The sequence below is a fragment of the Zymoseptoria tritici genome, chromosome 4 (assembly GCF_000219625.1).
Source record: "Zymoseptoria tritici IPO323 chromosome 4, whole genome shotgun sequence".
Lineage (NCBI taxonomy): Eukaryota > Fungi > Ascomycota > Dothideomycetes > Mycosphaerellales > Mycosphaerellaceae > Zymoseptoria > Zymoseptoria tritici.
The window spans coordinates 1695724-1708602 of NC_018215.1; the positions used below are offsets into that span (position 1 = coordinate 1695724).

General features: G+C 55.5%; 4 protein-coding genes across 4 annotated transcripts; 2 read left to right on the plus strand and 2 right to left on the minus strand.

Annotated features, from left to right (window-relative positions):
- Positions 1-946: 946 nt before the first annotated feature.
- On the plus strand, positions 947-1702 carry MYCGRDRAFT_17135 (uncharacterized protein; the record flags this gene model as incomplete). Its single annotated transcript, XM_003852979.1, has 1 exon — positions 947-1702. A coding segment is annotated over one exon (756 nt), but the record flags the coding sequence as incomplete, so codon positions are not given.
- Positions 1703-1753: 51 nt separating this feature from the next.
- On the minus strand, positions 1754-7242 carry MYCGRDRAFT_71215 (putative ABC transporter; the record flags this gene model as incomplete). The annotated part of the gene is made up of 8 exons (XM_003853336.1): positions 1754-1955; positions 2020-3318; positions 3388-3514; positions 3571-3885; positions 3948-4110; positions 4209-4939; positions 5003-5236; positions 5303-7242. 8 exons carry the CDS (start codon positions 6609-6611, stop codon positions 1754-1756), a joined length of 4380 nt encoding a protein of 1459 aa, XP_003853384.1.
- Positions 7243-10089: 2847 nt separating this feature from the next.
- On the plus strand, positions 10090-10990 carry MYCGRDRAFT_71216 (uncharacterized protein; the record flags this gene model as incomplete). Its single annotated transcript, XM_003852980.1, has 2 exons — positions 10090-10401; positions 10475-10990. The coding sequence occupies 2 exons, from the start codon at positions 10327-10329 to the stop codon at positions 10988-10990; spliced, it is 591 nt and encodes a 196-aa protein (XP_003853028.1).
- Positions 10991-11633: 643 nt separating this feature from the next.
- MYCGRDRAFT_58104 (Rho protein) lies at positions 11634-12844 on the minus strand (the record flags this gene model as incomplete). The annotated part of the gene is made up of 2 exons (XM_003853335.1): positions 11634-12664; positions 12718-12844. The coding sequence occupies 2 exons, from the start codon at positions 12786-12788 to the stop codon at positions 12097-12099; spliced, it is 639 nt and encodes a 212-aa protein (XP_003853383.1).
- Positions 12845-12879: the final 35 nt, after the last annotated feature.

Consider the following 12879-nt stretch of genomic DNA (forward strand, 5'->3'; position numbering starts at 1 on the left):
TCACGAGGGGAGAGAGCCTTCTTACCCAAGCATACAAAGTAGATGACTGCTGTTCGCTTCCATCACGGCAGAAATAATCCCGCGGACCTTCGCAGCTGCGACGGACAATCCATCTCCCGTGTCGGGGTCGGACTGCATGGAAGTGTGTCGTATGAAATAACAGCAGGAGCGATTCTTCATCTGCGACGCTTCGAGGTCGCTGTCGAGCCGTGGGTATTCTGCGTCATGATGCCTATGTAGTGAGTCGAGTCAGCGTGCCGCTCAACCAGTCGGAAAGTGTCCACCTGCCTTAGCAACGAGCGAGGGTCTTCTGCGTGTGAACTTGCCGCCGCCATGCTGAGAGATGAGTGAGCAAAGACGAGAGATAATGAAGATTCCTCGTATCTTGAGTTTCCTTTTCTGTTCCCTATCACTTTTTTTGCGATAGTGCTCTTGATTGCTGCAAAGTAATGATGGTTACAACAGCATGAATCCGTGCGCGTCCGTTTACCAGCCCACTGAAAGCAAGCCAAGAGTACCATTTGGGTGGCAGGGCCAGGGGTCTTGGAGCTAGTAGGCGCATCCGCTTGTACTTGCGCCAACGCGCCTACCTATGTGGATTGCCCTTATAGCAAGCGGCATGCAAAGAGGCGCGGCTTATCAAAGACCCCACCCTTGGAGACCAGGGAGGGCATGGTCAGCGCATGTCTTGATTCGCGGAGACACTCGAAAGAGGAACGGGCGTACACACAAGTCCAAGAAGGCACACCATCTACCAGGCTTGGCCATCATGTCGTCGAGCAAAGTAGATGACACCGACAGCGGCAGTGAGCAAGAAGATCGGGTCTCGACGCTTCTGCAGAGCTTCCTGATCAAGGGATCGCGCAGGGAGCGTGTGTACGTCCCTCGCTTCCAACTGCGCCTGGAAATCCTCCGCGCGTGGTGCATCTCAATCCCACTGGGCACAAGCAGCTCTGTCCTCGACATTGGCTGCGGCCAAGGGGAGTCGGCGATCACCATGGCGCTGTACCTTGGCCCACGGGCACACATCACCGCCATCGACACCGCTCCGCCAGAATATGGTGTTCCGTTCACCGTCGCGCAAGTCCACGACTTCATTTCCCACAGCAAACTCGGCCGGCAAATCGACTTTCATCTACGCACAGATGCGGAAACGCTGCTCACTGGCGACCAGAAGCCTCCTCGTATAGACGCAGCGACGTTGTGCCTCGGCCTGTGGTATTTCCCCACCACCGCAAGCGTCTCGTCTCTCTTCCAAACCCTTGCCACAGCTGGTGTATCGAGAGTCTACGTCGCCGAGTACGATTTCGCGTCTTCCAAACTCACGCAGTTGCCACATGTCTTGGCAGCACGAGCGCAAGCATACCTCCACCAGTGTAAAAAGCCCTCGTCGGGTCCCGATCCACAAGAGCCCAATGTGCGTGCAGCAATGGCGGTGGAAGACATCCGCTGCGCGGCGTTGGATGCGGGCTTCAAAGTGGTGCGAGAAGGCCGAATCTTGCCCGCACCACATATGCTCGAGGGTCATTTCGAAGTGCTGCATGTCCTGTCGGATAATTTTGTTGCTGCGGTGCACCAAGAAGCGCCCCAGCAAGAAGAGGAGCTATTAGCCATGGTCAGCGCAGTCAAGGCCGCAGCCGATGATATCGGAATAGAGAAAGGAGGTCATGTGCAGGCAATGGATATTTGGTGGGCAGAGCTTCACGTGGGACCTTCGTAGTGATAAGGAACGCGACCGACAAACGATCCATCTTCATTTGAATGACGAGAAAAGTTCGCACTCCCGCATCACCTCTGCAGGACTAGCGTCATGCGTAAGCTTTCCTCGATCGAGGACGACGATTCGATCGAATTCGATTGCAGCTTCGAGGTTGTGCATGATAGCAAGCACGGTTTTGTGAGCAAGTTTCTTCCGAATCAATTGCAACATCGCGCGACCAGCGGCATGATCGATGCTGTGAAGATATCGCGCGTCAGTCAACGTTGATGCAGAGCAACCAAACCCGCGGATGAATATACCTGCTTGTCGACTCGTCTAGTAGAATGATACCTGCTTGTGTCCTCTCTGCTTGTATCATCGTTCTTGCCAGCACCAAGAGCTGCATTTCTCCAGCTGACAAGGTCAGCGCCGAAAGTGAGCACGTCAAACCTCCGGCTGCATCCACTTTCCGTGATAGCCCGCACTCCTGTAACACTTCGAGTACCGCGGCATCAGACATGTTGTCATTAGGGTCAACGACTGCGCGGAAAGTGCCCGCTGCGTGCAGAAAGGGCTCCTGCGGAACAGTGACCACTCTAGACCGAAGTAAAGTCTGGGGAACACGAGTAATGTCAACGCCATCGATGGCAATGGTACCGCTCGAAGGTTCGATGAGCCGGAGGATGCTCAAGAGCAGGGTGGATTTTCCGGAGCCGCTGCGCCCGCAGATGGCAACCTTTTCTCCAGCAGCGACGCAGATGGAGACATTTTGCAAGGCCCAATCCTGCTTGTGGTCGCAATGAGCTGAGTATGTTGCCCATAGCGCATGGACGTCCAATGATCCGGTCATGGGCCAATCTGGTGCTATATCCTCCATGTTCGTCGTGGTGTCCTGAGGCTCTTGGGGCGTGTCCAGCTCGAAACCCTTGATCCGTGCGATGGCCGCAAGTGAAGTCTCCATTTGTGTCCATGAGACTATCAAATTTTCCATAGATTGGCCCAGTGTAGTAAGATTGAGCATGGCGAGGCCGATTCCACTAGCAGACGTGGACTGCCTCAAGCCGACCGACAATCCCACGACAGCCGTACAGAGACCAGCGACCATCATGTTCAGTACGAGCTGGAGCCATGTCTGCAGCATGTGCAGGAGGTAGAACGGCCGCTGAGCCTGGTCCAGCTTGTCCAAGAAAGCGAGATGCTTGGCGCCCTGTAGTCCGTGTGCTCTAATGGTGTCAAGACCTTCGTGGAGCTCGGATAGCCTAGTTTGCAAAGCTGCTTTCGACTGCAGGTCCAAATGTCGCACCTGCTTTGATGTTCGAAGGTAAAAGGTTTGCAGGAGCGAGACGAAGGCGACCAAGACAGGCACAGCTGCCAGAAGATAGGTTGCAGGTACAACGATGAGAAGGATCTGTCCAACGCAGAGGCACAGCCCGGACACCGTATTGAGTAAATTGAGTGGCAAGCTGGAATCAATGAGCATCATGTCTTGATTGAAACGATTCAGGTGATCCCCGGCGTCGGTTTTGGTCATGTAGCTCAGTTGAGCGCCCAGCACCGTCCGCAGCAGCAGCGCATGGAATTCAATGCCTGATTTGGGGAGCATTTTGAGCATCAAAAGGCTGGGTAGACATATCAGTCTGTGATGCACTAAACTGTCCCGGCGTTGAGTTTGTGATGATTTGACGTACCTTGTCCATGATGCCAGCATGATGAGTGGCAGGCAACTGAAGACAGCGTAAGAACCAAGCCAAAATCCGACACCTCTTGTGTGGTGTTGAATTTTGGAACCATCAGCCCACCACTTTGCCCATATTTCTGAGCAGCCGTTAGTATGCATCGATGTTTCCGGCGTAGAGAATGGAAAGAAGTACCAGGAAACTTCAACGTGAATGCGAATAATGCCCCACAAACGAAGAAGACCACGAACACTGGCCATCCAATCGAGCCGAAGTATGTCCGATATGCTTGGATGTCGCTAACGCGATTAGCCGCATGGGCGGGGGTGGTAGCCTGTGATGTCGAGTGAACAGATCCCTCCACCGAAACTTCGTGTACGTCCACTTGATCCAGTTTTTCATGCTCGCCATCTTCGGCATAATAGCCGCGGGGGAAGACAGCGGGCATAAGCTGGATAGAGCCGTGCATGTCCATTTCGAATACTTCTTGCGCGTACTGTTTGATATAATCTGTCGATACACGCTTGGTATGAGAGAGGTACACGTGTACGCTTTTGCATTCGGACACTCACCATCGTTGGTCACTTGAACGACTGTCGTCTCCAGTTGCCGCAGAAGGCCGCTCTTGCCCAGCAGGCGGCCCATAACATAAGCGGAGACTGCGCGGTCAACAGCGCTCAATGGATCGTCGAGCAGGAGCACTGCGGGGCGAAGCGCTACAGCACGCGCGAGAGCCTATGAAGAAAGGAGTAAGTCGTAGCTAACGTGATCGTGCGCAGCAGCGGTACGCTGAAAGCAGCCACGCAAAAGTACTGAAGAGGAAAAAAACTTACTATACGCTGCTTCTCGCCTCCACTAATTTTCGCACCCCGACTTCCGATGACCCCACCGGCATGGTGCACGTCGAGGATGGACCGAACAGCGCAAGCATCGATGACCTTATCTCGCCAGCTTGGATCTGGTGAGACGTGTTGGAAGATGTTATCATAGACAGAGAGGTTCTCAAGCCATGGCGATTGCGCACAGTAGCCAATCGGAAGTGATCTGTCCAATTTGACGCAGCCTTTGGAAGGGGACAGCTCGCCCAACAAGAGCCTCATCAGAGTCGTCTTTCCCGATCCAACAGGGCCGCAGATGACAACGTGATGGCCCTTGGAGACGCGGAAATTTATATTGCTCAGGAGAACTCGGTCGTCACGGCGTAGCTCGACGTCTTGAAATGCAAGGATAAGGTCTGGGTCCTTCATGGAGCGACATGGCGAATGCTCACGGAAGAGGTTTTCTTTTTCCAGCTCAGTCTCGCCATTGTGGGACGAGGAGCAGATGCCATTCTCAAGGCTAGCGGCTCCAGACTCTGGGCGACGAAGAAACGCTTGAAGGCGGTCAATGCAGGCCAGGGCTGCGCCAAAATGCGGAACAATCTGGAACAGGCGCACCAGCGGATTCGCAAGCAAAGCGACGAGTATCAGCGAGGAGAAGAATTTCGACTTGTCGAAAGCAGCGCCGTGGATTCCAACATACGTGCCGAAAGCAACAACGGGCGCCAAGGATAGTGTGGAATAGGCTTTTGTCAAGCGTTAGCGGAACGTCTCAATGTAGGACCTCGGACGGACGTTGTGCGGCTTACACACAAAGACGCTGCCTATCACCAGGCTTCGAAAGGGCTTCGAGGCGGCAAACTCGAGCTGGCGCAGATTGGTGATGCTAGCTGCCGCAGCCGCATCCATGGCCATCATCTTCAGGGCTTTGAGTGAGACCAACAGCTTCCGCGTGGCCCGAACTCTCTGCTCTGTCGCCTGTAGCCATGTCCGCTGAGCGACTGCAACGCGTTTGCCGAGGAGCAGGGATGCCATCGCGCACACTGGTAAAAGGGTCGGAGGGTCAGTTCATGGTCAGATGGTGCCAGACGGGCATTGAGGATACGTACAAAGAGCGAGTGCCAAGGCCGTGGCGGACGACGGGCCCAGCTCCCGCCAGAGCAGCCATGTTGCCAGACCGGCCTCGAGCGGCGCGGCCCAGAGCTCATGGATGAACGAGGACGCGACGACGACGCGTTGGACGTCGGAGCTCATCAGCGTCAACGCGAGCGCCTCCACGCCGTCATCGCATGGCGCCAGCCTGCTGAGCTTCTGAAAGATCAGGTCAATGTACAGCGCACGACTGTCCGCCACCCAACGGTACACGAGGGCACGTGACCATCCATTGGCGACCGCGAGTGAGCCGTACACGAGTAGACAGGCGCCGACGAGGCCGCAGCCTTGATCCCGCGGCTTGCGCGGACGCGAAAAGTACTCGACCAGGGCCGTGGTCAGAAAGGGCTGCGCGAAGGAGAAGGCGGTGAGGGCGAGGCGGGGCGGCACGGCCAGCAGAAACCGCCGCGGCGTGCGGGTCAGCGTGAAGCGGATGATGCCCGAGGGTTGGCGCAGGAAGGCGCGCAGCAGACCATCATGATGGTCTTGCTGGTTGTGGTTGTGGTGGTGGTTGTTGTGGTGGTGCGGCGGAGGCAGTTGCGCGGATGTAGCAGAGAGCACGTGATGAGCATCGAGGGTGCGGAACCACCCGGCGCGGAGCACGCCGAGCAAGCTGGAAAGCAGGCTGCGGGCCAGAAAACCCGACTGCGGGCCTGGGCGACGCTCCTCCAGCACCAGCAGCACCGCCTGCATCAGCAGCGAGGACAGCGAGGTCGCCGCCAGCGCGCCGTGAGGATGACCATGACCATGACCATGGCCGCCCTTGTCCTCGGTCACCAGCCACAGTGTCCGAACCACTACGGCACGCAGCAGCATCTGCAGCGCCAGCCACGCACCCAACAGCATCGATGGTCGCGCCGATTCCCGCTGCTCGACGTACCACAGCGCGCCCACCATGACCGCTGTCCCGCATGACATGGCTGCCGCCGGCACCGCCGCTATCGTCGTTGCTCTGAGTGCCTCGGCGGTGGCCACCTGGACAAGAGCGGCGCATTCCAGCGCCGCATAGCCGGCGAGAGTGATGACCGTGAGCACCGTATGCCGTCTGCTGCGGATCCATGGTGGTGCATCGCGACCACGGCGTCGACGGGCTGGCCATAGCCACAGCAGAGCAGCGATCCGGAGCGTGGCAGCGGCGACCATGAGGCCGCATGGCAGCACGATGTAGATGGTTTGCTCGAATAACAGTGTGAAGTCGAAGGAGCGACAAGACGGGTCCACTCGCGGCCCGAACTGTTGGTCGGCGTCGATAGGGCATTCCATCATGGAGCGAGCAACAGTATCGGATCGAGCGGTTGTTGGTGGCAGACGAACGGAGGACCGCACGATCTGCTCAGAACATCCTCCCAGCTGCCATTGTCGATCATCTCATGATTGGTGGCAAGCATTGTCGGCTACTAGCAGGCACCATCTTGGGCCTGTCATGATGAACCTGGTACGGAGTAAGAGTCGGGCCATCGCCTACAGCATGCGAAGTTGCGAACGCTTGAACCTTGCCCAAGGCTACGTGGCCTGTACAACCCCTGGGCCAAAAGCAAGGATTAGTTCCGGTTTACACTTTGGGACCGTTCCTCGCAGAGTGAGGATTGTCATCTCGGACAAGGTAGTTCGTGCAAAGTTCACACGATCTCGCCTGGATCAGACGCTTCTTATTCGAAAAAGGCCTATGTTTGCAGGCCTTTGTGCTGTGGACGCCTTCCGAGTGGATGTTCCTGTATGCAGTCCACAGGCTGTATACAAGGAAGCAGACCAATCGAGGCCCGCGAAGACCCTTGATCTGGCAAGGACCGGTAGCTACTCCGATGCGCCCACACGCTGTATACTGGCTCGACCGCTCGAATTGACGATATTTCTCACCGACTATATCACCTCATCGCGGGAAGCTCGCCAAGAGTGCATCGATTGAGTTTTCGACAGTAAACACCATTCCTGTATGCAGGATCAAGGTTATATATATATATATATGATTGAGTTGGGACTCGAACAAGGTGTTGAAGATCGAGCATGTTTTCCAAGCAGCTATCCTAGTACGAGCTCATGAGGCAGCCGAGGGTATACTTTGGACGCTGCACTCTTGGATGCTTTCGATCCTCATCGAATACTTCGTTTACAGACAGACTGAATCGATGTCTTGAGAGACACACTGCTATTTACCTGTCTACAACACACCCTACACCTGGCCGTTTGCGGCGCTGGACTTCGCGCCGAGAACGCAATGCTCTGATCAACTCTTCTCATGGCAACTACGCAACGCTCCAAGAAGGGCTGCTGGACATGTCGTCTGCGCCGGAAAAAATGTCAAGAGGATGGTCCGCCATGCCTGAACTGTGTGCAGCGCGGGGTTTACTGTCATGGCTACGGTCCCAAGCCTCACTGGAAAGATAAAGGCGATAGGGAGAGGGATGAGGCCATTCGGCTTACCCTCTCCTCACGACACCAATCACGAAGAAGTCGATCGAGTCTACCTTTGATCGATGCTGCTCCAGCCGGCAGTGGCTCTCCTGCTGCCGGTCGCCAAACTGCAATCGCCACAGGGGAAAGTCGAAGCCCTCCAGGAGACAATATTGATCTTTTACCACTCGACTTCGGCGACAACATGCAGTCATCACTGTCATCATTGCGCTCGATGGCACAGTCTCCTACAAGTGCCGGTACGCAGCACTCCTCGCTGTTCGACTTTGCGGAAATCAATTATCTCCCGTCTCCTGTCAGTGCCGGTACGCAGCACTCCTCGATGTTCGATTTTGCGGGACTAAATCATCTCCTGCAATCCCCACCGCCATCATCAAGGCCCGCCACAGCTCCGACTGCGATGGCTTCCTTGCCACTCTTTGCGGATCACGCTCCCATTCTCACACCAGCAGCCTTTGACTGCACCGATCTTGCCAATCTGCTTGCTATGCAAACGTCTTCCACCGTCGGTACCGCCATTGCTGCTACACAGCAACCTTCTCAGGACATGGACCGCCAGCTCGATCTGATCATGCGCTACTTGGATTGTTGCCATAGCACGCGATCAGAGGGCAGCACTATAGCTCGAGGTTGGCTGCTGCGTCTCCTCTCGCGCTCTCGCGTTGTGTGGCAGTGTGCTTTAAGCATGGCCGCACGGCAAGCTTCGCTCGAGCTCCCGCCTGGCAGTGAAGCGAGGGACAGCGCGCTGCGAGAAGCTGAGGAGTACCGAACTCGTGCTGTCCGCTTGTTTGAAGAGTTGCCAATCACGTCACTCGTGGTTGTGGGCGAAAATTTGATTGCTGCAGTTCAACTCGCTCAACTCGAGGTAGGCTTCACTTTCTCCCATCTCTTGTGCATTTATCCTTGCCCTTGCACGGGGCGAAGAAGTGGCGACTGAGGAGTTCTGTACCCAGGCCCCCCTCCTTTTGTCACCCCGGGACACTAGCTAACCATGGCGGTGGCGCCCATTCTTATAGGCCAAAGCCAAACGATTACCCGAGTGTCAGTCGTATCTGGGCATTGCCGCACAAACCCTGATCTGCAGTGGGAGTCTGCGTCATCAGCCGACGGTGGCAGAGCTCGTTGACTTGCCGCAACAACCTGCGCCCTCATCTGCTCGAGCATATTTCGATTGCCCCGAGCGAGCCGGTGACCTCAATGTCTTCCCTGGACATGAACGACCACGCGAGACTGATCTGGACTGGCAAGCGGCATACGAGTCCTGCGCATTGCTGATTCTCAATGATACATTTTCGTGCTCAGTAAAACGGACAAAGCCAACAGCAGCAGAAGCCTATCAAAAACTCCTTTCAGTGGCCGAATTTTCAGCGGTTTTCCGCACCACCAACATGTTCGCAGAAGTGGCGCTCCTCTGTCTGCTTGACATCGTCGCTTTGGATGAGTGGAGGGGGGAGCGGCAAAAGCGTGGAGAATTGAGCTATCGGGAGCTGCTGAGCAGAGCCAATGAGATAGAACGTCGGCTGGATGAGAGCATCCAGCAGTTGGCGACAACATTATCATTGCCGCACGCTGGCGCTCATTCGTCCGCGGCAGAATTGGCACCCGCTCTACCCAAGCCCATCTCGCGCGCTATCGACATTGGAACCCACATCATCCTGCAAGCGGCCCTGATCGAACTCCAGCTCATCGTGTCCGGCCCGTCACTGAGGGCACCCGAAGTCAAACAAAGTGTCCGACGCTTTATATCCACTTGGACCACATTTCGTCCCGCCATATCAAGTCTGGCCCTCGCGTGGCCTTTCTGCATCGCAGCGAGCGCGGCTACAGACAGTGATCGGGATTTCTTTCAGGGTATCACGACCGACTCCTCGACGCTGTTTGTGCAGGACATCCGCAGACTGCTGGAGCTGAGCTGGCACGAAATTGACCGACCAGCGTCCGGCTCTGGCGAGGTGAAAACTTGGAAAGACATAATGTTGTCCACAAATACTGTGCTTTTGTTTCTGTAGAAGCCACAGTAGTGTGTCACTAAAAGTTTTTTCAGCCAATCTCAGATGTATCCTTGAGCGTCCTGATCGGTATGGAAGCTGGGCCAAAACGCTCCAAACCTCAATGCGCCTGATAAGCCGCGACCTGGGTCATGTTCCTTGGGAGCGAGGCGCGAGATTTGTTCTTTGGCGCCCGCTCCGTGTTTGCGAGGCGCTGCTCGCTCTTTCATGCACCAAGGTAACACCTTGCGGCCTGAGCACAATGAGCATTTTGGACCGTCATTCGTCAATTGCTAGCCTCTTCTAGTGAGGATAGACGCGCCAATTGTCGGTTTGCGCTTGACAACATCAGGCGCGAACATCTTCCACGCAATGCCTCTCGCGCCAATTTCTTTACTTACTAGGCGGCGCTTCGACGAGGCGCCAGTGTAGAGTAAGCAAAGAAGGCCTGACTACAACGGCAAACATTTTATCAGTCCTTGGCCTATTCCTTCGGAGCAAGAGAGGAACGAAAGACTTCCATCAGACAAGTTCTGCACAACGATCAATCACGTTTCAACAAAGACACGACAATCTCGACGATGCATACATCAAGCGCCACATGGGCATTGTTTGCCCTGTCATGCACGGGTGCTCTCAGCGCGCCGATCTTCAATGTGAGTCTGGTTCGAGTTTGAACAAGCTTCAGCAGCCCACGAGCTGACATTTGGTGTTCTTCTTGCATTGTAGGGTCCTCCACTTCCCGCTCTGGCTCCGCGCCACGAGGCAGTCACGGCGGTCGAGGACTACCTCGACAAGACCAAGCGAGCTGAGGCCGTGGAGGACTACGTGATCCCCGTCGACAAGACCAAGCGTGCTGAGGCCGTGGAGGACTACGTGATCCCCGTCGACAAGACCAAGCGTGCTGAGGCCGTGGAGGACTACGTGATCCCCGTCGACAAGACCAAGCGTGCTGAGGCCGTGGAGGACTACGTGATCCCCGTCGACAAGACCAAGCGTGCTGAGGCCGTGGAGGACTACGTGATCCCCGTCGACAAGACCAAGCGTGCTGAGGCCGTGGAGGACTACGTGATCCCCGTCGACAAGACCAAGCGTGCTGAGGCCGTGGAGGACTACGTGATCCCCGTCGACAAGACCAAGCGTGCTGAGGCCGTGGAGGACTACGTGATCCCCGTCGACAAGACCAAGCGTGCTGAGGCCGTGGAGGACTACGTGATCCCCGTCGACAAGACCAAGCGCGCTTAATCTCATACTGCGCACGACTTGGCCGAGAGAAAGGATAATGGATCGACTACCTTCGTTATGGGAATTGGTGTACTTCGCAGGTCATTGTGGCAGTGGGGGTTGTAGATCGAGGGCGGAAAGACTGGTTGTGAGGATTTCAGTATCTCAAATGAATTTCTCTTGGCTATGTCCGTACCAAGATGCAAAAGAAGCGGCGACAGCCGCTGAGCCCAAGCTGTGACCAAACTTGCCCATTCCTTTCCAGCTGAAAGATGTCGTAGCCAACATGTCCACAACCGCTCCAGCTGCTCCAAAACATATCACGACAATCAGCACAACCAATTCGAATCAACCATGCGTTCAACTCTGGGAGGGCCCATGCCCATGCCCGGTCACGAGCTTCCGGCACAATGCTGCGGGACTCCCGGGACTTCCAACGACTGCGTCCCACCGGGACACTACCCATGTAGTCATCCTCCTACGGATGACTAAACGGTCAAGAGAACCGTCAAGAGAGCCCCACCAATCTGCCGCAAGGACTCCGAATCCAGTGTGATGAACCTTGTGCGCGAAGCATGGCACGTGCTGACTTTTACCAGATCATCGATCTCCCGCTGCGAGGTGTCAATCAAGTTCGGCGGAAGGCGGGAAGCGAGAGCCTGTCGATGAGGTGGCGCGAATGATGGACTCGATAGAGAAGCTTCGATCGCCCTTGATCGGGTCGATACGAGACCGAATGTTCGCAGTCCACTTTTTTGTTACGAAGACCAATGTTCCTTTTCGCGACGATATCTTTCTCCTGCTTCATCGTCTCTGATTAATGTACCTGTACCCCTTGTTACGTGCTGTTCACGGACCTCCAGCAACCACCTTTCCGCAACGGGTTCTCTGTCGGTAAATACATGAGCCTCACTTTTCACTCTGCATCTGTTCGCTTTGCGAAAGTACCGCTGTCGGAAGTTTGTAGTGTCGCAGGGCTGGAGGACAAGCCTCGTGACTCTCGCATCGAGTTCTCGAGGACGTCTACCGTGCGTAACGTGCTGAACCTCAACCGTTCAGATTCGAAGAGCAATAAAGAGGCCATTCTGAAGGCTCGCGCACAAGTCTGCCCGTCATCGTCTGCTTCTTCACATAATCGAACAGTTCCCTTCCGACCTCCCACCCTTCTCGGTCGTAGTCTTCGCAGCAGTTTTGGAAATGTCCTCGATGACTTCTCGACACAACTCGCCTGTCAACGCTGAACACTCACAATACCGATCACAACGCATCTCCTGCGCCGCTCTCAAGCCTTCCTGCGGGTAGACAAACGTCCTCCCGTTCAAGACCACATCATCGTCTTCGCTCTCACCAGAAGTAGTAGCTTGCTGACGAACTCGGCCTGAGTAGTCTTCTTCGCTGCGAACATCTCGTTGCAGACCAAGGATAATGATTGGCAGCTGCTCATCGACATTGTAATTCGTGTCGACGAGATTCATCCACTTTTCCCGTATATTGACGAGCGACGCAGGGTCCGCGATGGAGTAGCAGAGTATGATCACGGCGGGTTTCAGCAGTGTGTAATTCTCCGATGAGGCGGTGTCGTAGAATTCGAAGCGGTACGGCCGGTTGTACATGGATATGTTGAATACAAAGGGCTGTTCGAGATCCCGCATCCGTGGGAGGGGAGCTGTAGACTTGTGACCGACCGACAGGCGACTGAGATGGTCAGCGGTGGGTCGATGATGCTCGTCGTGAGGATGACAGCCTACGATAGGAATGTCGATTTGCCGACTCCAGAGTCTCCGAGCAGGAGGATGGGTACTACTGGCGGATCGTCCATCTTGATGCTGCCTCGCTGGGCGATATGAGTGGCCTTATGTAGACATGGTATCACGAACTTGCAAAGACATGTCGTTGATGATGAGAAGTGG